The sequence below is a fragment of the Tiliqua scincoides genome, chromosome 11, assembly GCF_035046505.1.
Source record: "Tiliqua scincoides isolate rTilSci1 chromosome 11, rTilSci1.hap2, whole genome shotgun sequence".
NCBI classification, from domain to species: Eukaryota; Metazoa; Chordata; class Lepidosauria; order Squamata; family Scincidae; genus Tiliqua; species Tiliqua scincoides.
Window position 1 is genome coordinate 13,620,747 of NC_089831.1, and position 25,939 is coordinate 13,646,685.

The window sequence follows — 25,939 nt, forward strand, 5'->3', positions numbered from 1 at the left end:
GACACCCAGTCAGAGGCACTAATTGCTTTTTTATTTAAAAATGGATCTATAGACTCTACTCCCCCCCCCAGTCATTCACATATGTTTTTATAGTAATGTTCAGTTCTATTTTCATCATATTTATCTTCAGCTCCCCGCTGGGCACTGTAACAGGAAGCGTCAGATCAACACTAACAAGCAAAGTGACCTTCGACTGAGTCCCAGGCTGTTCATTTGCTGTCTACCCTGATTGACAGTGGCGCTCCAGTGGTGGGGCCAGATTGTGCCTAGTTCTCAGTCAAGCAATAGGGGAGAGCCCCTTGGAAACTTCCCAGACTTGCCATCCCTCCAGTATTTCCCCGCCCCACTGTCAATTTAGCTGCCTGGTTTTTGGCAAGATGGGGAGTGAGTGGGTGGGTTCCTCTCTGACCTTCTGGATGTAGAGAGGAATGATCTGATTGGCTGAGGGGTAAGGGATGCAAGAAAAGTCAGTTTCATGCCAGCACTTCCTGCTTCCCCCTCAGTCAATTATGGTCCTTCCCCTTCAACCCTCTGCATCCAAAGGGTTGGAGAGGAACAACCCAAGTGGCGGAGGTGGGTGGGGCAGGCCAATTGTCCTGATCAGTGACAGTCCTCTCCCTGTTCCCAGCATAAAGGGGGCTTCAGGGGCTGGCTGTTTGGTTTTCATCTAGTGCTCAATCAGGCCAACCATGATCCCACCCATGGTTTCAGAGTTTAGAGTGGCATATTTCCTAGCCCAAACAGTAGACACCCAGGATGGAATCTGGGAATTCTTCTATCACTGGGTTACAGCAACTGTACTAAAGACTCGAGAGGCCTCTTAGTCTAGCTGACAAGGAGAGAGGATTGGGGGTGTATACGTGTGATGAACACAAGTTATCCTGAAAATCTGATAGGCATTCCGCTGTTGGACACTAGATGGCAGACAGAGCCCAAAATATCTGTGATTTAGAGTACTATACTTCCAAATATTGGTGCCTTTCTCTCTTTCCAAGATTTTTGCTTAAATAAGTAAGTACAAGTTGTTGGAGGACAAATGGGCTCTTCCTCTCTAGAAACTGTAGTATTTCATGTAGAATGGACATATATTTCATATGCTGTTTACAACATAACACAAAAAATGGTGCGAAACAGCTTGAGCAAATGCAAGGGCTTTCGTGCACTTGGGATCCACAGCTGGGTGCAGAGGCCCCTCTGCCAGTGATGCTTGCACATTTAAAAGCAGTCCTATGCAGGGATGTAATTGAGGGTGAGTAGGGGGGAGCAGAGCTCTGGTGTTTCTCCTATAGTGCTGATGTCATCTACAGGATGGTCTTTGCCAGGGGTGGCCAAACTTTCAACTTCAGTGCTCCTGGACTTTTAACCATTGAGCAGAAGAGGGAATTTCAGCAGGTTCAGCTTGTCATTAGGTGCCCCCTCATGTCTGTCCTCCACCTCCCTCTGGCCCCCTGCCCACATTGAGCTGCTTCAGTCAGCACTCCAATCCCCTTCCCACTTGCTGAACACGAGAGGATCAGGGCAGTGGTGACCTCTCACTTCTTCCAGCATGGGGTGAGCAAATAGCTGGGGTGGGCCAAAAGAGGTAAAGCTTGGGGCTCCAACGCAGAGCCTATTCCCCGCCCTTAACTCAAGTTCTGGCTCTGCCTCCCAGCATACTTCGCCTATCTTGCTTATTTCTAACAGGACAACACAGAGGTGGTGCTGGAGCTCAAATGAAGTGGGTGGGTTTTGGATCAGATCATCTTACCTGTCCATGCCCACCTGGTGAGGAGGAGGGCCAGGCGAAGGCACTGGCTGCACACATGCAGAAAGCACAAAGTGGGCAGTGGAAGTGGGCTGCCTTCATCCAAGCCTGACTGTTCAGATGCTGGTACTTAGTCCAGATTATCAACCTACTTTATCAGCAAACACTGGGCAGCCTTTTTCTTCTCCTTAACAGAGAATGATTCCAAGGGGTCTAGCAATTTTCAACCAGTGTGCCACAGCACTGGTGTAGCTGGCCGCTCTGGCATCCAGGGCCATGATGCTGAACATCACCCCACTGGAAGTGCCTGACCCGTGAGTAATTGCTGTGACATGATGACATCACCGTCAATTACTTGCGGGCACTTGGAGCAGTCACATGCTGCTCTGAGAAGCCAACTGCTTTTTTCCCCCATGGAAAATGCGGCTAGCTGCTCAGAGCAGCTCGCAACTGCTTTTTGAGTCCATGCGGAGGGGATGCAAGAGAAGACACCCCTTAAGGGGGCACCTGTAGCCCTGGCCCCCCTTAGCTACGCCACTGTGTAGCAGCACATGGGTGTGCCACAAATGGTCCACAGGTGTGCCGTGGGAGTTTGGGGGAAAGTCATTTATTAGTAGGGCCCTTGGGGGATGTGAACCCCCCCCCCCCACCGGCAGTGTGGTGTGCCTTGACAATTGTCAAAAGCAAGTGATGTCGTGCCGTGAAAATTTGAGTGCCTTGCCAGGGTGCCATGAGATGAAAAAAGGTTGAAAACGGCTGGGTCAAACTCTCAGGTGCACTTGTTGACTTCTCTCACCATAAGATGCTGAAAGAGCCAGGAACGCATGATATTCGTGGCGTGCTTCGGCAGGACTCCTCGTTTGTTCTTTGACTTTTTATCTTCACTGTCGAGGAGAGAGGTCAGGTCCAGGTTAACCTACAGGGCAGAGAAGGAGAAAGAAAAGCTTCAACAACAATGCAGGTAGAGAAAAAGAGCCCGGGGTTGCCATGGCGACATGGTTCACAATGTCGGTCCGATTTCATGCCGGTGCTGTGAGGCTGGAGAGTGTTAAGGGTGTTGCGCTATTCAGACCAGTCAGAGCAAAACTAACTTAAGAGCAGCCGTGATGTGCACTCAGGAATTGAACCGACAAAAATTCAGTCGCCTTTACCCTGTGCCCGAGGACCGAATTACACATGACTTCCAAGTTATTTTTAACAAAGGGGCTTAAAGCAGGAAGTGGAGTCATGTTTTAAAGCCTCTGAGAGCCATGGAGAGGGTCTGGGATGCCACGAGTGGGGCCAGGGCCAGCTCTATAGCCAACCAATTGGGCCCTGTGCCTAAGGGCCTCTCCATGCTAGGATGATCTACTCTAGTCTTGTATGCAATTTTATATTGCTTAGATCCATTTGGTTCATTCACTCACATGCACTTTTTAAGCACACATTTTGATTGCTTTCCATTCTGCCAAAGAGATATAAAGTCTATAAGGCATTTTATTTATATCTCTAAGATTCTACAGACCTTCCCTGTGAACCTGGTGTATTGAAATTGCGGAAGATCTGGCGAGGAGACAGGATGTGGTGTTAGCAGTGACCCCTTTAAGGGTTAAGGCCTGGGCTTTGAGCAGAGGTTGTGCTGCACAGCTGCAGCCACTAGAGGCAGTCAAGCCATTATAGGATATAAGGAGCACCTGATGCAGAGAGAGGGTGTGGGTTGGAGTGAGAGTGGAGGAGGGGATTTGCTGGGAAAAATGGACTGAACTTTAGGCTAAACTGACCTACTGGCTTGTGGACTTATGGGTTGACTCATGGCTCTACCTATTGGACTGACTTTCTGGCACACTGATTCATGGACTGGTAAGTGAACAATGAACTGGCACTCTGATGGATGGACTGAAGGTTGAACTGCACTGACCTATGGACTAACAAATGGACTAATCTAACAGACTGCTGAGTGGTGGAGGTGTTGCTGCTGCTGTATCCTAAAGGGACTGCGGCTTGGAGAGGTGGGACCCTGCATACTTACAGGCAAGCCATCTACTGGTATCCTTCCTGCTGGTATAGGCAGACCTAGCTGTAGTCAAGCTGGGGGAACTAACTAGCATTAAGGTGGGCATAGAATCACTAGGCAAAGCTTAGAACAGGGAGCTTAGCAGGACCCCAAAAAATGTTTCCAGTTGGGCCCCACAGTTCCTAAGGCCAGCCCTGACTGAGGCAATACTTCTGCTGCCATTTATGCCACCAAAATTGCACCCCTAAGTGATTTTTCCTCAAGTGGCCATTTTGACAATTGGGGGGGGGGGGGGAAGAAAGGATTTTTGGTGTGAAAAGACAAGAAAGTGAAAGTGTTAAATTTGGCTCCTCATGGTGCACTGAGGTCTGCAGGGTTTGGCTGGATATTAGGTTAGTCATACCCAAAAAGCCAAAAGAGAACACTGGCTGTGTTTGAAAGTCTCCTGTACAGTACTAGTGGGTCACTTGCAATGCTGCTAGAATTGGGATTGGGGAACTGAGCGCAGTGACGGCCCAACCATAAGGCCAACTGATGCAATGCCTTAGGCAGCAGATTGGCAGGGAGAGACTTCTGTTGGCCTTAGCTGCTGCTGCTCAACTGTGCAAAATGCTTTAATTTTCACAGTGGAGAGATGTGAAAAGCGGTGTGCCCCAAGGATCTGTCCTGGGACCGGTGCTTTTCAACCTCTTCATAAATGACCTGGAGACAGGGGTGAGCAGTGAGGTGGCAAAGTTTGCAGACGACACCAAACTTTTCCGAGTGGTGAAGACCAGAAATGATTGTGAGGAGTTCCAGAAGGATCTCTCCAGACTGGCAGAATGGGCAACAAAATGGCAGATGCGCTTCAATGTCAGTAAGTGTAAAGTCATGCACATTGGGGCAAAAAATCAAAACTTTAGATATAGGCTGATGGGTTCTGAGCTGTCTGACAGATCAGGAGAGAGATCTTGGGGTGGTGGTGGACAGGTCGATGAAAGTGTCGACCCAATGTGCAGCGGCAGTAAAGAAGGCCAATTCTATGCTTGGGATCATTAGGAAGGGTATTGAGAACAAAACAGCTAATATTATAATGCCGTTGTACAAATCAATGGTAAGGCCACACCTGGAGTATTGTGTCCAGTTCTGGTCGCTGCATCTCAAAAAAGACATAGTGGAAATGGAAAAGGTGCAAAAGAGAGCGACTAAGATGATTACGGGGCTGCGGCACCTTCCTTATGAGGAAAGGCTACAGCGTTTGGGCCTCTTCAGCCTAGAAAAGAGACACCTGAGGGGGCACATGATTGAGACATACAAAATTATGCAGGGGATGGATAGAGTGGGTAGGGAGATGCTCTTTACACTCTCACATAACACCAGAACCAGGGGACAGCCACTAAAATTGAGTGTTGGGAGAGTTAGACCAGACAAAAGAAAATATTTCTTTACTCAGTGTGTGGTTGGTCTGTGGAACTCCTTGCCACAGGATGTGGTGATGGCGTCTAGCCTGGACGCCTTTAAAAGGGGATTGGACAAGTTTCTGGAGGAAAAATCCATTACGGGATACAAGCCATGAGGTGTATGCGCAACCTCCTGATTTTAGAAATGGGTTATGTCAGAATGCCAGATGCAAGGGAGGGCACCAGGATGAGGTCTCTTGTTATCTGGTGTGCTCCCTGGGGCATTTGGTGGGCCGCTGTGAGATACAGAAGCTGGACTAGATGGGCCTATGGCCTGATCCAGTGGGGCTGTTCTATGTTCTTATGTTCTTTAGCTCAGCACTCTCCTCTACACTTCCTGTTTTGCTTCATCCCTGTCTTCCTTTTCCAATCCAGGAAGTAGAAGGAGCAGTGAGTGGAAGTAGCATGTTGTCTCAGGTGCCGAGGGCTCTTGGGTTGGCCTTGACTGAGTGGAAAGGGGTGCATATAGGATAGATCCTCTTCTTTTAGAAGCAAGCTACTATTTTGCAATGGCTTCTGCGTAAATCACCATTTTGGGCTGGTAGCTCCCACAAGTTCAAGGTGCCTACCCCAGCACCACAGCTAGCAATGGCTCCCCATAAGTCCTTGTTTAACGCATTCATGTGGAATTAAGGTTTGGTGTACAACATTGACTGAAGTCTCTATGCAATCCCCTTTGGGTTTGTGTGGGGCTGTCCTTACACAGAGAACCAGGATACAAAAATGTACACCACACGTACATCAGTGCACAAAGAATGTATCTTCCAGACTGTGACCATCACATATATACTTCCAGTTCACACACTATGTTCTCCACCCAAGGACGGCTATGCACTAGCTCAAGGTGATCGCCAACTGCACCAAGGTCCCTGTGATTTCAAGTGGAGCTTTACTTCCAAGTAAACAGGCTGAAAAAAGCAGCCCTTGTAATCTGCTTGGGTTTTTTTTGTTGTTGTTCAATAGCCTTCGGTCTATTAATCAGTTTTAAAAACGTTCAATTCTCAGTAGGATTATTCTCAGGATGGCACAGAAGCATCTTTTTTTAAAAAAAAACAACAGCTGATAAAAAGAAAAAAGACAAGGCAAAGATCTGGGGACTCAGAAAGAGGAAAGTTTTAATGAGGTTGCAGGAAACTGGAATTTCAACGCCAAGTTTAAAAACACACACACCCCCTTTTTTTAAGGTTCTTCATAAAAAACATTTCTCCAGCATGAATTAAACATCAGGATGGCAGCCTTGTGTCAGGTATAAATGATTCCCCCAGGTGCTGCTTGGGATGTACTGCAAGGCCTGGACTGAATACATTACCCAGGCAATACAGAAATAACATTAGGAGAGCTTGTCCGGGGCTCCGTCAGTGCCACAATATTCCCAGCCTGCTTGTATTCAACAGATCTGATCAATTTCACTCTACGATCTGAGGTAGCAACAGCTTTTACACATTAAAAAGAACGAAGGTTGGGGTTTTTTTGTTTTTTACCTCCTCATCCCCATTCAGAGGGGGGAGAGGAAGAGATGAGAAAGCCGGGATGCGACAAGGCTGTCACTATGCCTTTTTCCATGCATCTCTTTTTCTTTCTGGATAAAAAAATATAAAAATAAATGCCCAATTGCGGGGGTGGGGGGGACCAGGGCGATTTTTAAAGGCGCTCTGAGACTGATTGGGTGCAGTTGGACTCCCATCAGTGCTGACTCAGGAAGAAATGTCAGCACATCAATGCAAGCTCTTAAGTTTGTGTTGCAAGCGAGATGTGGTTTGCCTCTCATTAAGATAAAACGAGGGGGGGGAGAAGAATAACTGGGACACATTTCGAGAACTAGGGAGGGATTTCCACATGGCACGCTCAGATGGGGAAAAGTAGCCAGGAAGACAAGTTATCTACTGAAGTAAGATCCCCATTATTCATACTGCATGCTGGTAGGACCTTTTGGTTCTCAGAATGATTTAAACGTCTCCCAGGTGGGAGACAGATGGAAAACTGGTTTTTTTTTTAACTGTTGAAGGTGATAGAGGTATCTTTGCACACATCCCATTGTCATCTCTGAGCAGATCGACAATCTACGATAATCATATAGTGGGCAAGTTAGAGGAATGGCTCTTCAGTGGCGCTGAATGCAGGCGATCCCAAGCCCTGGCAGCATCTTTGGGTAGGCCTTGGAGGGCTGTGGCTGGTCAGTGTTGACAATAATGAAACTGATGGACCAAAAGTCTGACTCAGTAGAAGACAGCTTCTTGTGTACCTATTATTTATTTAATGAGATTTATACCCTATCTTTCACTTTTTGTCACCCAAAGTGGCAATGTTGTGGAATGCAAGTAAGAATAAGTCCTATTAAACATTCAAGTCAGTGGATCACACAGTTGCAGTCTGGAGCCTTCCATATTGAAAAGGCAGACCTATGTTTCTCCCAGTGTCTGTCTGTCTTTGTAACTAAAGTGGTCTCCCACTTTACACCATCTGCCTTAAAATGCATTTTACATTGTTGCTTGGACATTGAAGTTCTTTCCCTTCCAGAAGAAGGAGTGTTATGCCTCTCCAGGAATCTTGACTATCTCACTTTAAGGCCCAAATCCTAACCAACTTTCCAGCATTGGCATAGCTGTGCCAATGGGGCATGTGCTGCATCCTGCAGTTGGGGGGCAGTCATGGAGGCCTCCTCAAGGTAAGGGAATGTTTGTTCCCTTACCTCGGGGCTACATTGCCTTTATGTTGGTGCTGGAAAGTGGGTTAGGAAGGATTGTGCCCTAAACCTTTAACTCTCCCAAAGCAAAGTGTTTTGTGATTTGTTTTTTGGTCCCCTTTAAGATGTTTGTTTTTGAAAGTTCTTAACTTCTGCAAACCAGAAACCTCCATTCTCTTTGCAGAAACCTCCATCTTCAGTCCTACCTTGGCTATCATCCTGCCGGCATGCAAGACCTGAGTTTGCTAACAGAGGGATTGATACTGTTGTCTCCCTCATAGCAGGATAGGTTGAACACATTTCTGCCCAGCCCACAGGTATACACATGTGATCCCTGTTGCATGTATGCAACACTGGGCAGAAATGGCTTAACACCAGCTTAGTCTGGTTGACATCCATTCCGAATGCTTCCAAATCAACGGGTGCTTTGATTATCTTTTTCCAGTCTCTCATCATGCAGTTCATCTCACCTGTGTATTCTGGATCTGTATGGCCCCCTGTGGGATTGTTTGGGTTACCACCTGGCCCTGAGACGTTACCATAGTTACAGGCTGGTAAAGGGCTCCACCTGGCAAAGAGAGATGTTTCATAGCAGAGTTTTAGGAAGACAGCTGACATCAATAGACACAAACATGTTTCAGCCAGCCTCATCTACTTGAACCGAAGTGCTACAGAGAAAGCCAATACTAATATTGGCTTCCTTTAGCTGGAAGATTCGGACTCACAGGTAGCCAAGGCTGACTAGAAAATCCTGGATCTAAACTTTCCCCTGTTACTTGACGTAAAGATAAAATTATTGCATGAGATGCATGAAAAAAAAAATACCATCCATCTCTTTTGAAGCCTCACAGATTCCTACTATGAAAAGGCATCCTGAGACAGAAGACAGACTTAGCAGTTTAAGAGTAGAAGTAACATTCTCCGGATCAAACTACTTGTGGCATTAAGGGCTGATGGGATTGTTTTATAACTCAGCAAATAGCAGCTATGTCATGGCTATATCAGGGTCCTCAACCATGGTGGGGATTTTACTCTCCATCCAGTGGTCCCAGTCCAGATTCTATGTGCTAACAAGTGCTATATATTTGGTGCCGAATTGAGCATCTTTCCTTTTCAAGCAATGTATGGGGCCCTCAATCTGAATCATGACCATGGCACGGAGTAGGTTAAAGTCTCTCACCCAGCCTGCCATGGTCCTGATCTACAAGGCTTACAAGCCAACTGCTATTCACTTTGTTAGAAACAAACCCATTGGCCTCATTAACAAGTTTAAAGCCATGAGTGGTTTGACCGTAAGTGTGGTGGCATTGATTTGAACACAGTTCTGCTGCATTCCAAAGCAGTTATTTCGGGGAGGCGAATGTGTGGTCAGGCCATTTTCACCCCACTCCAGGTGTTTACATCTGTCTTCATCTTTGTTTTGCTAGGATTGGGAAAGAAAGCTCCAAATGCCATTAAATGGATAAGGAGGGCTCTTGTGAACCACTATATTCCATGTTCTTCGATACATGGTTACGGCCATCCCGTCCATGTGGCAACTGAGGGCCCAATCCTATCCAACTTTCCAGCACTGGTGCAGCCACAATGCAGTCCAGAGGCAAAGGAACAAATGTTCCCATATCTTGAGGAGGCCTCTCTGACTGCCTCCACACCACAGGATCCAGTGCACGCCCCACTGGCACAGCTGCACTGGCACTGGAAAACTGGATAGGACTGGGCCCTAAGGCAGTTGTCCCAGACAGCAGATAGGTGTGTGTTGCACTCTCTTCCTCTCCTCCCATCCTGGATTCATAAAACAGAATAGAGCAGAAGAGGAAGTAGAGAGACGAAAGTGATGGTCTACTCTAGAGTGTCTCGAAAGCCTAGCTTACTATTCCTCTCCTCCACACTTCCTGTTCCCTCCTTCCTTTTCGATTCAAAAAGGAAGGGGGGCAGAAAAGGAAGTGTGGAGGAGAGGAATGGTAAGCTTGGGCTTCAGAGACTAGCCCACTCTCCCTTACTTCCTTTCCTAATGGGGAAGCATGGGAAGAGGAGGAGGTGGTCGAGACTGGTTCTTCTCCAAGTGGGAGGGCAACATTTGGTGCATCACTTCAGGTGCCAGGAGTTCTGTAACATGAATGTTACAGTTGAGGGCAAGGCCAAATTGCTGTGGTAGACAGGCAGTCACATTTGAGCAGCAAGTGAGATTTGTGAAGGAAAATCTTTGCTACATCCAAAGCTGGAGTGGATAAGCCTCAGCTAGCCCTCAATCACAGGAAAGAAGCACAACAACATTAATGGAAAATAAGGCCCCCCCTTCATTTGTCTGAAAGAGAATGCTATTTCAGTCATGAGCATGATGGGGGGGGGATTTGAATAGGGTTTGCTGCTATCCACAGTGTTGGGTATCTGTGGTAGCAGCAGGAACCTATCTCTTGTGGATATGGGGGGATGCCTGTACAAGAAAATTTAGAGTTGTGTGGCAACTTGATGTTTTCATATGTCTGAATCAGACTTGCATATAGAAATTTTTGTTAAAAAAACTAGAATTCCCACATGCTGCTACCTTTTTTCATGCTTATAAGAAAGTTGTACAACAACTTTTTGGCCTGCTTGCCCCACCGGCAATGGACTTTCTCCTAGTCTTCTGTGACAACATGGGGTCTTTGGGAGGGGTCTGCAAAGCTGCGTGATGCTGTCATCAGTCTGAGAAGAGCCGGGGTTAGATGTCCCCCACTGGAGGATCTCCAGCTCACGTGTCATGGGGGGCAACTCCCAGTTCGGTACCAAGGTCCAGAAGAACCTGGCCGTAGACTTGACTCAGTTGAGTAGTATGTGAAACGGTTGCGTGTGTGACAGTCGCTTGTCTGAATGAGCTGTGGATGAGTGATGGGGCATCTAAGGGGAAATGGGAACAGGGACTATCTACGCACAAGTATGGCCAGTTTCCACAAGTTCATCCTTCGACATTTCAAATCTAGTTATCTAAGGGAGTTAAAAGAACCAAGCATGCAAAAGACGCAACTAACATGGTCATTGCCGTATGCTCCACGCCTCCCACCTGACACTACTTGTGAGTTGACCGTTGCCATGGAGATGTTCCCCTGCTGCAGGGCTGATGCGGGTACCACGATTCCTTGGGTGTTGCCAGATACTGCAGTCATTGAGTTAGGAGAATTCTGCAGCATATCCTAGAGGCAGAGACAGAGATGGGGAAAAAAGGATGTGTTACTGATGCATTATTGTCCGTTTCAGGTCTCCAAAAACAAGGCTTCTGTTTGCACAGATATCAAAGAGGTCATTCACTATGGCTGCCAACTGCACCCTACGTTCCCTTTTGGAGGGGCTGGGGCAGTATCTGGAGCTGAAAGATACAGAAGAGCTGAAAAATACTGCTTTTTTCTGAGCTTCTATTCAAGGTCTAAGTCTATCCAAGTTTTCCTCTACAAACAATATTTCATTGCTCTTTCTTTCCCACAATTAGGCATACAAACACGGCACTGCAAATAGGAGATGGTAAGGCATGCCCAGATCTGTTTCAGAGATTAAAATGGCCCCCCAAGCCCCACCCAAAAGTCTCTTCATAGTCTAGTCCAGTGTTTCTCAACATTCATCTCCTACTGTGCCACTTTGCATGGTCCACCTATTGGAAGTACCACCGGAAGTAACTGGTGATGATGTCATAACCAGTTATTTCTGGATTGGGAGACCAGATGCTGGTAGGTTCAGGGCAGATGGATGGGAAGGTTTTTTCATGCACATGAAGAGTGCATGCCAGAGCTCTGCCTGCTGAGCTGAGTCTCCTAGCGCTGCTTGTCACATTGTGTTGCTGGTCTTCTTGCCAGGCAGCAGGGATCCATGGGTTCTGTGAGTACCACCAGACACCACCACAAGTACCACTGGTGGTACTAGTACCACCGGTTGAGAAATACTGGCCATCACACTCTCCTCTCCCACACTTCCTTTTCCTCTCCACTCTTCCTTTTAGAATCCAAAGAGTGGGCGAAGGAAGAAGAAGAGTAGAGGCAAGAAGGCAGAAGAAGTCACCTTCTATCATTTGCTGCCTGAGGCAACAATCTCAGTTGGCACCATGGTGGAGCCAGCCCTGGCACAAAGTTAAGTCAGTGAAGACTATGAGATGTAAGTAGCCCAGTTAATGTTTCTCCTTGATGACAAGTCTCCCATACCCCCTGAATGTGGACAAGCATTCAAGTCATTTTATGGCTCAACTGAAAAATAAACAAAATGGCGGATATAGTGGGTGGATGTTCTTCCATCTTTTTTTCACTTCAGCCACACAAATTAACATGGGACTTAATTAACAGGGGACAGAATCCATTGGGCACTTTTTGTACATGCACCCTCTTGAAATGAATGCGATCTATGGCACTCTTTCTCCTATCCATTTCATTAGCTTGCACCTCTATGGGCCATACCTCCGCCGCCCTTACAACTGTGCTTAAAATTATTTTGCCTCATGGCAAGTCCTCCTTTGCCAGGTCGTCTATTTCCATCCGAACTGTGAGGAACTTGTGGGAAATAAATCTGGGAATGAATGCATTTGACTACAACTGGTGTTCCATTCACCGAAATAGTAAATCAGTTGTGGTTGGCTGCCCGGGCCTATCAAATACTTTTAAAAACTCAGAGATGTTAGTAGGAGACGAGGTCAGATGATAATTACAAATCCAGATGTTTGCAAATCCAGATGCTACCCGTGCTGTTTTGAAAAGGGAGGGGGGAAGGTTAGAAAAACATTTGCATGAAAAGGAATCCAGCACAGGAGCTGCATCAGTTTAATTCCTTAAACTTGGTTTTTGCTCATGGCCATCAGGTTCTTATGGACAGGAGGAGTGCAGATTTTAATCTCTATTAGCAACTGTGAATGCTGAACATCAAAATGGTAGTTATTTCAGATTAACTGGTAAATCATAAAAGAAGACAGCCTGATCTATATTCTCAATCTTGTCCTTTCTCAGAAGTGCATACATCTTGGCTCCATGGCTGTTACATGTCCCTCCCAATTTCTTTTGCTATGAAAACCACTTATTCTGTTTTGGATTATGCTTTAGCCCTCAAACCAGTTCAATGGAATTAGAGACCAGTGAGCCTGTGCTGCACATGTATCCCAGCTCTTCCCCTCCCTTCCTGGTTAGTTGTTCTAATCATGTATGGAGGCTTGACAAGTAGGTTTAATGTTTAAAGAAAAGTGCTCCAAAGTCACCTGGAAGGGAGAGGAAGAGGTGCACATGTGTAAGTAGCACACACCTGTCCATGTTCTCCTGGAACCAGTCAGGGAAATAAAAGAACCATAATTATCTGAACTGGCCCTTAGAGAACCTTTTTGATAAAAAGTAGTATATAGGTAATGATGATGATAGAATCGAGGAGAAAAAATTAAAAAAAATAATCGCAAAATAACAAAGACTTGGAAATTGAAATACAGTGCCTTTGGGTAAAGATAACAGCAACCACCCCTATTGTCATTGGTGCACTAAGCACAATTCCCAAGACCCTTAAGAAATATCTGGCTAACACAGGCATTGACAAGATAACAGTTGAACAACCACAACAAGCCACACTACTAGATACAATGAACATGATATGGTGAGATCTCACCAATTCTTAAACTTTTGGGTAGAGTTTGAACTGGTGAGCAACCAGTTCAAAAATCTGGTGGCTTGTGATACCACTGATGATGATGATGATGAAAGTTGTTACTAATGGTAATAATGAAAGTTCATCCTCCAAAATTTGCATAACAGGAAGCTGAGATTGTCAACACCCTGCTAAAGATGGAGCAGGAAAAGAAAAGAAAAAAAGATGAGATGGTGGAAGATTCCCAGACAGGCACTTTGATGCTTCTGACTTTGATGCTTTCCACTGGGCCTCTGCAATATGGCACTGGTGACTCAGCCTTGAGACATGCTTTGGACATTGCACAAGCCATCTGCTCCTTCCGGCTGCCACTGGCCTCGTAGGCAAGGCATGCCTTGCACAGAAGCAAGCTAAATATACAGTGAGAAATTCTCATCCAGGAGCCGACAGCGCTATCAGGATGAAGGTTTGCAATGGTGGGAAAGCCCCAGAGCAAATGATGCAGAATAGAATCGTTCAATTATTAAAGAAGACGTTCTTGGCATTGTTTGGGAGAAGAGGTCAGCATTCAATTAACACTTTTTCATTGCTGATTAAATATTTGTCTTATCTGAGTAAACCCGTACGGCATGACATTACTTTTTTAACAGCATAAACAACCTTCAACTCCCAGAAACGTGGAAGCCTGAGCAAATAATCTAACACAAATACATTTTGGACAAGATTTTTAATTTCTTTTTCTCCTTAATTTGCATGGGTTTGTTATAGGGATGACATCCAGAACACAAAACTTTCTTTCTTGCCTGTCTACCTATCTGCAAATCAGATCTGAAGATTCTGCTGGCCGTTCTTAGATCGGCTGTATTTTAAATGAATCTGGCTACAAGTCAGGCTTACAGGAAGGAGCCTGATGCAGTGTAACTGTGAATGCAACACACATGGAAATGGGGATGTGCTCAAGTCCCTGAGGCCAAGTCGCAAGTCAGCTCCCAAGTCAGCAACCCAGCAACTCATCTCAAGTTGTGAGTCATAGCATATCCCTTCTGTGAGAAATTTAGGCTGCAATCCTAACCACACTTTCCTGAGAGTAAGCCCCACTGAACAAAATAGGACTTACTTCTGAGTAGACCTGGTTAGGATTGTGTCTTTTGAATTGAGTCACGGGTTATGTTGAGAAACATGCTGAGTCACGAGTCAAGGGCTCCCTTGAGCATGACTTCACAGAAAAAAGGGAGGCGGTGGCGGTGTGTGTGTGTGTGAGTGTGTGTGTGTGAGAGAGAGAGAGAGAGAGAGTACTCATTTAACACAACTGAAAGCTGGGTTCCAGATTCGGGTTCCAGATCGCCCATGAGGACTTTGGTGCAATGCTGAAGCTACAAAAAAAGTAAGACAGAACACACACAGACACACAAGATAGGGACTCATGACTCAAGTCATTTCAAGTCCTGACTTGTTTTTAGAGTCACTGGTCCTGAGTCGCAAGTCGCGTTGGGGGTCAGAGACGTCCGTGACTTGACTTGAGTGGTCAAAAGAAGGGCTTTTGTGTGACTCGAGTTTAGTCATGTTGAGGGCCCAATCCTATCCAACTTTCCAGTGCCAATGCAACCACAATGCAGCCTCAAGGTAAAGGAACAAATATTCCCTTACTTTGAGGAGGCCTCTGTGACTGACCACCCACTGCAGGATGCAGCACACACCCTGTTGGCATGGCTGCATCAGCACTGGAAAGTTGGATAGGATTGGGCCCTGAGTTTAGTGCCTATCCCTGCATGCAAATACTTCCAGGGCCTTGTAGTGAGGAATTGATATTAACAAATGGACTGACAACCAAAAGAAATGTGCCAACAGTGAAATGGGATAGCTTGATTTTCCCTGGGACTCGGATGAAGATAAGGACATAGCACTGCAAGATGAAATTGCCTTGACAGAGATTGGCACGCACCTATCCCAGTCTAAGGCCTGAAACAGCATTCATACCACTGCTATATTGTTCCTTATTTGGCAGGCAGTAGCTCCCAAATTCAGACTGCAGTGTGAAGGCCTACACAAGGGGAATTTAACATTCTGTGAATGAGCACGCTAGACAAACATGCTTATTCCATTTTTAATGGAAAGCAAACGCAACAAGGCTGAGAACCCAGCCTTTAAAACTTGATTGCTTTCATGAAGTCCTAATGTTTCCATAAAGAGAAGGATTAATTAAAAAAACACAGAAATATGAAGCATTGTTTATTGCATATATTAAAACCCACACTTTTGCTTTTTCAGTAATGACCAGGACTTAGGAGATAGCACAATTCCTTTCATTCAGAGTTATTAAAGTGAGCACAATTGTCATTTAAATAATGAACAGGCATTCACAAATCCACTCACCAAGTTGCCTGGGGCGAGTGCCCCCAGCCTCCTAATGAATAGGTTACACAGCATCACCTAGATCTGTCCCCAGAGGTCCCATATCCATTGGCATATTTTGGAAGTTAAGAAACAGCAGAAATCCTTTCTGAGTAGTGGGAAAGACACTACACGGCTCCCCCAGCCCACATGGTGACTTTGTGTGCTATAGAAAAAGGTACCCCTTCCTCCTCTCCAAAAAGAGATGTTCCGTCAGCATTTCTCTTTCTTCCTAGTTGAACAGCACCCCCTTATATGTGCACCTTTGCGCCTTACACAACCTGCACAACTATATGCAGGCAGCACTTGCAATAGTGGACACCACTGTTTTATACCATTTCAATTCTTACCATAGTTTGAATGAAAGAGTCTCTCTCTCTCTCTCTCAACCCCTCTGCTCATATCCAAGAAGCCAGGCTAAAGAGAGGGAGTTGGTGGCAATCATAACTAGTGGCTGGCTAGTATACCAACATTTGTGGACCTCTGGTGATGAGTTATTGGAAATCAGAAACATGCATCTTGGACAAACATTTGTTTTGTGTGGTGGTGAACTCTTGCATTCCAAATTGAGGACTTCAACATAGTCTTTGTCACCTGAAATGCTGAAACTTTGCAGAAGCACTACAGAACCCAAAAAAGTATACTGCTAGCACCGCATCAGAAGTCAGTATAGTCTTCTGTTTATCCTTTCTTCTGATGTAGCCCTGGTTATATGTTCATCTCTAATCTTGTTTAACACGGGCAGAATTCAGAGTGGGACCAGGGAAGACCTGGTCAGACATACTTAGAAAATTGAAAATCAGTTTTTAAATTTTATTTTAATCAAACTGTGTGTGTGTGTGTGTGTGTGTGTGTGTGTGTGTGTGTGTGTGTGTGTGTGTGTGTGTGTGTGTGTGTACACTCTGTAGTGTATACCAGGGGTGCCCAAACTCCGGCCCTCAGGGACTCCCAATCTGGCCCACAGGGAGCCCCCAGTCTCCAATGAGCCTCTGGCCCTCTGGAGATGTGCTGGAGCCCGCACTGGCCCGACGCAACTGCTCTCAGCATGTGGACAACTATTTGACTTATAGGACAACTATTTGACCTATTTTAATGGAGATACTGGTACAGTAGTACCAAATATCTCCAGCAGCTTTGGCATTAGTGAGGTTTGTTTTTCAAAATCGGAAGGAACCCAAACTAGAATCTTCCATCTGTTATCTTAAAGGGTGGAGCTCATCCCATCCCATCCCATCTTCCATCTCATCCTGATGGATTAGAGCAAGGGTCTCCAAACTTTTTGGCCAGAGGGCTGCATCAAATATCTGCCGTGGTGTGGAGGGCTGGAAAAAAAATTTAAATATAAAATTTAAATAAATACATTTGAGATGGAACTTAGATGAGTGAATAAACGAATGAATGGGCTCATTCATTCAACCTCTCCAGCCCTCAGAACACCCTCTAGACACAATCAGAGCACAGTTCTGGTCATGTTCAGTTAGTGGGCCAGAGGCTTTCAGGGGACAAGAGATTGGCCACGGGCCGGAAAGAGGTTTGCTTGTGCCGCATCTGGCCCCCGGGCCAGGGTTTGGAGACCCCTGGATTAGAGAGCCAAGTCTAATGTCGGCACAGATATCCTCTTAAGGTCAGGATCTGGCAATCCTCTGCTGAGAAAGCAGGGCACAAAGCCTTGGTGGTCAGTAGGCTAAGGACCAAATCCTATTAAACTTTCCAGCCCTGGCATAGTTGTGCCAATGGGGTGTGTGCTGCATCTTGTGGTGAGAGGGTAGTTATGGAGACCTCCACAAGGTAAAGGAAAATTTGTTCCCTTGTCTCGGGGATGCATTGCAGCTGCACTGGCTCTGGAAAGTTGGATAGGATTTGGGCCCTAACTTAGCTATGCCTATTTTAGAGAAACTCAGGTCTGTCAGTGGTGGACCTGATTCCTTATTAAATGTAATTGACTGACAGCCAAGTAATACAAAATCAACATTGATAGGGATTGCTAAGTTCTTGCTTTGCAACAGCCTCCTGGAGTCATCCGATTCCCTGGTGATGAGAAGAAAAAGGTCTTCTTTTAAAAGGCCTTTGTTGCTTCCCTGGTGTGGAATTATGAGCTCCCCCCTTTCCAATTTCTCAGCTCCTTGGCATGAGATTCGTGCTCCAGCTGGGGCCGATAAGCTGACTCTTCCATTCCTTATAACTTCCTAGTGTGAGACACAATGAGGTTGGGGAATAAGGGAGGAAATTACGGAGAGGAAGAGAGCCCTGCTTCCTTAGGCCTGGCAAATGAGATGTTGTCGCTTGCCAAGGAGAGATGCAACAGTTCCCAACCAGGCTGGTTCTCCATATGCACTTAAACTGGGATGCCACTTACAGCAGCGGCAGCAGCAACAGAGTTCTCTTTTCTTACAGCCTTCAAGTTACACCAAGTGCCAAGAAACTGGACAACGGTCGTGGTGCAAATAGCATCAGGCTGCAGAGGACAGAGCTGGTAACATGCAGAGAGCACCCTCAAATTCCTGTAGTGCGGAGGACGCATTGCAGTTTTCAGTCTGATCCTTTTGGCCTTGCATTTTGCATGCAGCAAAAGAGAGGCAGCCTGATTCTCCCATTGCAGTGGGGAGACAGAGCCTTTGCACCCCTGGAGCCAGAACTGAGCATGGGGGTTTAATATTCATCTTTTTCTTTTTCTTTTTCCCCAAGACTACTTATCCGTCTTTCTCTGTAACACGAATCTGAGTAATTAACAACTTGAGAAAAACATTAGCAAGCTGCCTCTACAAAACTGGCAGCGGAGTAGAATTTTTATCCGGCTGTATCATTTTCCAGTGGGGAACAACCTCGCCGTGAGCACAGATGATGACTCTTCTATTTCAAGCTGCTGGTATTAATTCTGAACCATGACGAATTTCACACTCTCACTCGCTCTCCCTTTCTCCCCCCCCCCACTGAAATGTGTACTTAATGCCAAGTTGCTGTGGAAAATCCCTGACCTGAGTTTTTCCAATGCCCCCACCCAACTCCTCAGAGATGCGATCCCCTTTTCAGAGCCCCCTTCCGCAGCTGAAGGTCGGGCTGCCAGCTCAGCCCAAATTCCGCCCCGTCGGCTGTACGGCAAAATCCAAGCACATCACATTTACAGACAACTTGCACTTTGCAGATTTCATGCAACCTGTCCTGTTGGGAGCGTTGGGGCAGCTGACCTGGCTTCATGCCCCCCCCCCCCCCGTGCAGGTGGAAAATTGGAGGCTGAATGAAGAGGACCTCCTATTCAAAAGAGCTGGACATGCATGGTGTACCTTTCTTGGGTGTAAAATGTCAGAAGCAAATAGCAGTGAATCAGGCTCTGTTAAATATGACAGTACTCTTCAGCTTGGAGCCTCCTTGAGCCTACAACCTACACATTTGACCCAATTCTATTTTTCATTCCACATACTTGCTTTCTTTCTCTCTCCCTTCTCTTTCCTATACTTTGCTGCTCTCAGCACAGAGTGGTTAGTCTGGAATTGTCACACTATGTTCACTCGCTCTTTAAGGGTGGATGTTGTCATCCAGCCCAGACCTAGAGCTCCAACATGGGTCAATGGGTTAGACTGACTCACCAGGCCTCAGTACAAGCCTTGTGAAGACCAGCACTCAGGGGACTGGCTTGCTTGCATGACCTTGCTTTCCCAGACCTGCAGTGGGTTTCAGGAATTGCCCTTAGAAGATCTTCCCTCCAATCTGCAGGTACAGGTCAAGAAATTCACACCAGATTATGTATATTTCTGCATACAGAGCTCTGCAAGAGCCCCCTTCAAGAAGAAATGTCTTAGAAAATGGGTCACTGCGCTGCCATCTTGTTCCTTATTTCCTCAGGCAGATGGGTGGCAAAGGTTCATCTCAGGTCATTTCTGGACCTCCACTAGGCTCCAGGACCAGATTTTCTGGACAAAATTCTGGACAAAACCCTGGATTTTCCAGGGTTGGCAGTCTCATGACATCACCAGGCCCTGCCTCAGGAATTTCAAGTTTGGGGATGCATCTGACTTTGCAACCCAGAATAGTGGGACCCCTTGTCCAATGCTTCTGAAAAGCAGGCTCATCAAACTGGTGTTAATACAAATGTTGAGATATAATTGGCCAAACAACTGTAATTTTTCATTCATTTGATAAACTTTCCTATATTTATTTACCTCCAGTTATAATATATGCACTGGAGAGTAAAGAGAGAGAACATTGTGGACAGTTGAAAGTGCTGAGCCGCTTCCCAAGGGAGTGAGGCTGTTTCTCATTATTTTAAGCATTTTGCTTAGCACCCATTGCTAGGGGTATTTGTGAAAGGTCATGTGGTTTTGAGAGAGAGAGAGTAATTAACATTTCCTAACTTTAATGATCAAATGACCAGTGACCTCTTCAGCACAGGGATTTTAAATGACAAGGGCAGGAGATAATCTAGGCGGTAAGCGACGGAGCTAAATTGCCTGGCATTCCAAAATTATTGTGAACACCCCACAGAGTCTCAGTCCAGACCAGGCTCATATGTAGCTGATAGTGAGAGCCCCAAACAAGTTGACGACGCATTTACTATCATGTCCGGTTCGGAGCATAGACTTAAGGTGGAATGGACAATCTGTTTTGTAGGTTTAATTTGGAGGATTGTTTAAAAATAGCTCCCCGTTAAGGAGGCCATTGCTGTTGCACCTGCACCAAAGTTGTGCACTTTTTAAAGACAAATAGTTACATAAAATGTTGCAACTTGCCTTTTGTAAGCTCAGAAGATCCCAGGTTGAGAAAGACCCAGTGAGAGAAATGGGGGAACGGTTTCAGTTTTGCAGCACAAGCCTGAATGGCTTATAAGATCCCCTTATGGCACTGAGTAGTCCTAAACCTAGATGGATACTATCTTTCTTTTACTCATCTAAGTTTTATGCACTGAGCTTTTTCAATGCATTGTTAGTGACAGGTGACCAATGGTCAAACAGGCCTCCAGTGGGAGGGAGTTCCCAAGCCAGGGAGCTGCAGCCGAAAAGGCCCTGTTAAGTGTCCCCCACAATGAACTTCAGAAAGAAGAAGAACATGGAGCTAAACTGTTCCCAGACAGGACACATGCTTGCTCATGTGCTGTCCCATCATGGTCTGTGTGCACCTGAGCTCTTGCAAACCTGCTCCATTTGCGTGGGCAGCACCAGCATTGGGGGGAGGGTGCATGCATTCACATGCACAAGAAGGATCTGAGGGCTGAATTGCTAGTTGTGAAGAGGGAGTGGTCAGAGAGCTAGATTGGAGGCTTTCATGGTCTGGATGTGACCCCTGGTCCCTGCTCCAGTCGCCTTTGTACTAATGGTACATATACATGAAAATAATTTGCATGCATAGTGGAAACAATTACAGGAAGCTGGAAACAATTAAAGGAAATTACAATTACAGTGTGGACAATCTCTAAAGCTGGAGTGTCAAATATAAGGCCTGCAGGTCAGATGTGGCCCCTGGAAGCTCTTTATTAGGCCCTTGGGCTCTAACAGCACCACCATCAGCTGCTCTCAGCTGCTGAGCTGTGCTGAGGTGCCAATGCTGAAAGGACATCCTGTGTGATAATTACGCTCTCCGATATCTTGAAAATACAATCAAGATTTGTGTATTTTCTCCTCTGTCATTTGCAGCTGATGAGTTCCTAGGTGAGAAAAAAGTGCCTATTTCTGGTCATGATCTGCTTGATATCATGACCTGCTTAATGACATCACTTCCGGCCCTCAGGAGGCATCATGAATGCTATTTGGCCCTCTGTATTAGTTTGACAACCCTACTCTAAAGGTTACAACCTTACAACACACAGCATGGCCTCTCAAGGGTTGCCAGCTTCTTTCTCTGATGGGGCTCTTGTATCTTTAAAAACAGGGAGGGCAGGTGGAAATTCAGCAAGTGAAGCATTTTCTGGCATGGAGAGAAGGTGTTAAGAAATGCTTTACTCACTAAATGTCTTCTTGTGCTACAGCTGTAAATCACACAAAGAGCTTGCCAGAGAAAAGTTGGCAACCTTAGATCTGAGACATGCTGATCAGTTAGATGAACCCACTTAGATCCCAAAAGACCTCCGAAGGGAGAGACAAGGATGAATGCACGTTGAGAGTCATGTGTCAGGCATGTCTGGCTAGAAAGACCGACGTTGGAGGAATCCCTTGGAACATGTGCAGGCCCCTGCTGTGCAAGGAAATAGCACTCGACAAGTTGTTCTTGACTCACGTTGCAACTTCAGCGTGCACAACACATGCATAGAAGGCCCCCAGTGATGTAGAGAAGGCTATTAGGGCATCTGTTCCAAGAAAGTCAGAATTCTGATGGATCTCCTTGGAGAGGCATGAACTGTAACTGAGGCCTGTGCATGCACAGAACATCACAGCAGGGACCGAAAGGCCATTTAGTCCAACTCCCTGTCGCAAGGCTAGATAATGTGTAGCAGGTTCGATGTTAGACTAGCAGCAGGGGTTTGAAGCTCACTGGGTCACCCTAAGTCAGTTTCCATCTCTACGCCTAACATATCCCTGAGGGCTGTGAGGGTAAAGTACATAAGAAGAGCCTTGCTGACTCTGGCCAAGGATTCCATCTTGTCCAATATTGTTTCCCACAGTGGCCCACCAGATGCTTCTGGAAAGCCAACAAACAAGAGATGAAGGCACATTCCTCTCCAGCCCTTGCTCCTCTGCAACGAGTATTCCAGGGAAGCATTTCAGCTAGTGATAGACTTGTCCTCCAAGGATTTTCTAATCCCCTTTCAAAGCTAATGGTATTCACCACATCTTTCAGCAGTAAATGCCACTGATACATTGAGAGGACACAACCCTTTTTTGGACTCCAAACAGCACTTTCCCATTTACTACCTTGGATGCAGTCCATCCAACAAACCTGCAAGTTAAGGAAGTATTATTAAATCCAAACTACAGACGGGGAAGACTGAGGCTGAGAGAAAATGGTGTACCTAGGGCTCAATCTTATCCAACTTTCCTGAGCTGATGCAGCCACAATACAGATCCAAGATAAGGGAACAAGCAAGCTAAGAGGCCTTCATGACTCCCGCCCCTCTCGCTATAGAATGAAGCACATCTGAACCAGTGCTGGAAAGTGGGATAGGACTGGACCTCAAGTGAATTTATGTCAGAGGTGAGGTTTAGATCAGGGAGGTCTGGATTCCACCATCCCTCAGCTAGTCTGTTACACTAGCAGTCAGGCACTGAGCTAAAAAGTCCTTTCCTTTTGTTCATCCTCAATCTCCCCACCAATCAGTTTCATTGGATGATCCCTGGGCCGAGGGTTGTGGGGCAGGGAGAAAATGTCTCGCTCCCTCTCCACACTGCACATCATTTTATACCACGTGCATCAAACTTCAAGCTGAAAAGAATGTGCTCCGATGTGCGTTCCATGGTTCTCTGAAATGTGATGTCTTCTCTCTCAGCCTTCTGACACTTTGGCTTCACGGAAGCGGCTGTTTAACTAATTTTAACCAAAAATGTGTGAACCTCTTCCCAACAGAGAGCGAAATGTGCCAGCCTATCAGGCTTGCTCAAGTTGAGGAAAGCGGAGCAGCTACTCCTCGATGAAAGAATTCCTTGCAAAAAATCTGAGGGTGAGGATAGGAGGGCTGTTTTTTTCCCCCCGTACCTCTCCACGGGCCTGATTATTTCCAAAGACTTGTGCTAATTTTCTGATATGATCCTCACATCTTTGTGCGGCGCTAAATCCTCATTACTTTTCCTGACCGATGCATTCTAATTAGATCAACACTTTAAAAAAAATTCACAATAGCCACAGGACGGCTTTCCATCTCATTAACTCCTCACATATTATTTTCATGAAAATTACTGATAAAAATGTGCGTCTCCATTTGCTGGGACTTGGAGCCTTGGCGGCTCCTATCTAACATCTCTCTCATCGCCCTGGATGCGAGCCGTTGCTATGGCGACTCGCAATAATAGAAACTAATAAATTACAAACGAGATGCTCGTTGAGCAATTATTGTTCTCCTTTATGCAAGTTTCTTGCTAATTTTGATCATAAGGGAAACTACAATAAAGCAGTAAAGGAATATTAAGTCCATTTTGAGAGAATATTTGAAAACACGGGAAGGCTGTTTTCTTTTTTTCCCCAAGATCAATGATTAAGTGATTTAGATATTTCAGTACATCTAAATGGGAAATAAACTTTTTAAAATCTCATTTTTCTCCCTTTCTCCCATCAGAAGCTCTTTAGGTTTGGGCATCATTGGGAAAGATGGATTTCAGCTTAGCATGTTGGGTTCCATCAGTTCAAATTGGACTAAAGAGCTGTCTGTGGCATCTCCAGAATGATTCTCTCTCCATGGATGGCTGCGTGAGAAGCCACTCTATACAAGTTAAACCATTGATCTATCTAGCTTGTCTGGTGTTGTCTGTGCTGGCTGTTGAAGTGATCCTAAGTGGGGGGTCTTTCCCAGCTCCATGTGGAGAATCTGGAATTTTCTATACACAGAGCAGGTGCTCCATTGAGCTATGGTTCCACCACCACCACCACCCCGCCGCCCAGTAAATCTCTAAAGCAGCGATTTTCAGTCTTTTTCATCTCATGACACACTGACAAGGCACTAAAATTGTTAAGGCACACCATCAGGTTTTTGGCAAGGCACACCATGCTGCCAGTGTGGGGCTCACATCCACCATTGGCCCTACTAATAAGTGACCTTCCCCCAAATTCTTATGGCACACCTGTGGACTACTCGTGGCATACCAGTGTGCCATGGCACAGTGGTTGAAAATGGCTGCTCTAAAGGTTGGGTTCAAATCCTGTAGAATTGAGGCTAAGCAACAGAGATGATTTTGGATTACAAGAGATATTTACATGGCGATGGACGGATGGATAAACAGACATCCCTTTTATTGTCATTACTTAAACAAGCTTCTCATCACACTATTTTTCTTTCAGGGTAAGAAAAAAAGTTTCAACACAATCCTATGCACATCTACTCAGAAGTAAGCCCCAATAGGACTTTCACTCAGGTAAGTGTGTATAAGATTGCAGCCTTTGTTGTGATTATTCTGTGATGGAAGCAATCTTCTCTCTCTCTCTCTCTCTCTCTCTCTCTCTCTCGGAAAGTGTAATTGAGCTTTTTCTGTATCACCCGAGCTAAGAAACATAATGTTAAAAAAAGCTTTGGCATGCCAATAAAAGGTACTTAAAAATTTAAAAAATAAAATGAAAATCTAGGAAAAAGCACAGTGGCATTTCGTACAAGCAGAGTGAATAATCATGTTCAGTTAGAAATTATTGGGAAAAAAAACCTTTTTTTTTTTTTTGCCGGGGTATGTGTGTGTGTGTGTGTAAAATAAATCTTTATCCTGTGATCCTGCACATTATATGTTGTATACTAAGAAAGTAAGGATTCTTTCCTAGCAGTGGGATATAAATCTATCAAATAAATAAGCTGAATTGAAATTAATGGAACTTCAATGAGTCACATAGCTCATTGGTCTCAATGATTTCAGTGGTGCTTGGGGATGTATCTTTGAATGCAATACAACCCAATCATACAATCATAGAATAAAGCTAAAGTAGTCATGAATGCACAAGCAAAGAATGTTGCCTTTAGGACAGTTCTTCCTTGTCACCCCTGATGCTCAGAACCACCTCCCAGAACACCTAGTTCCACAGTCAAAGAATTAGAGGACAGGTCCTCTCCTGGATTGAGAACTGGTTGGAGGCCAGGAAGCAGAGAGTGGGTGTCAATGGGCAATTTTCACAATGGAGAGAGGTGAAAAGCGGTGTGCCCCAAGGATCTGTCCTGGGACCGGTGCTTTTCAACCTCTTCATAAATGACCTGGAGACAGGGTTGAGCAGTGAAGTGGCTAAGTTTGCAGATGACACCAAACTTTTCCGAGTGGTAAAGACCAGAAGTGATTGTGAGGAGCTCCAGAAGGATCTCTCCAGACTGGCAGAATGGGCAGCAAAATGGCAGATGCGCTTCAATGTCAGTAAGTGTAAAGTCATGCACATTGGGGCAAAAAATCAAAACTTCACATATAGGCTGATGGGTTCTGAGCTGTCTGTGACAGATCAGGAGAGAGATCTTGGGGTGGTGGTGGACAGGTCGATGAAAGTGTCGACCCAATGTGCGGCGGCAGTGA

The 25,939-nt window shown here is 45.7% G+C and overlaps 1 protein-coding gene across 3 annotated transcripts in view; it reads right to left on the reverse strand.

The window, feature by feature from the left end:
- Window positions 1-25,939, reverse strand: part of PKNOX2 (PBX/knotted 1 homeobox 2) — a 328,938-nt gene that overhangs the window by 17,023 nt on the left and 285,976 nt on the right. For all 3 annotated transcript variants that reach the window (XM_066639289.1, XM_066639288.1, XM_066639290.1), the window contains 3 exons: window positions 10,900-11,029; window positions 8,330-8,427; window positions 2,541-2,660 (listed from right to left, as the gene is read on the reverse strand). In XM_066639289.1, coding sequence (XP_066495386.1) covers window positions 2,541-2,660; window positions 8,330-8,427; window positions 10,900-11,029 — 348 coding nt within the window. The remainder of the gene's footprint in view (window positions 1-2,540; window positions 2,661-8,329; window positions 8,428-10,899; window positions 11,030-25,939) is intronic.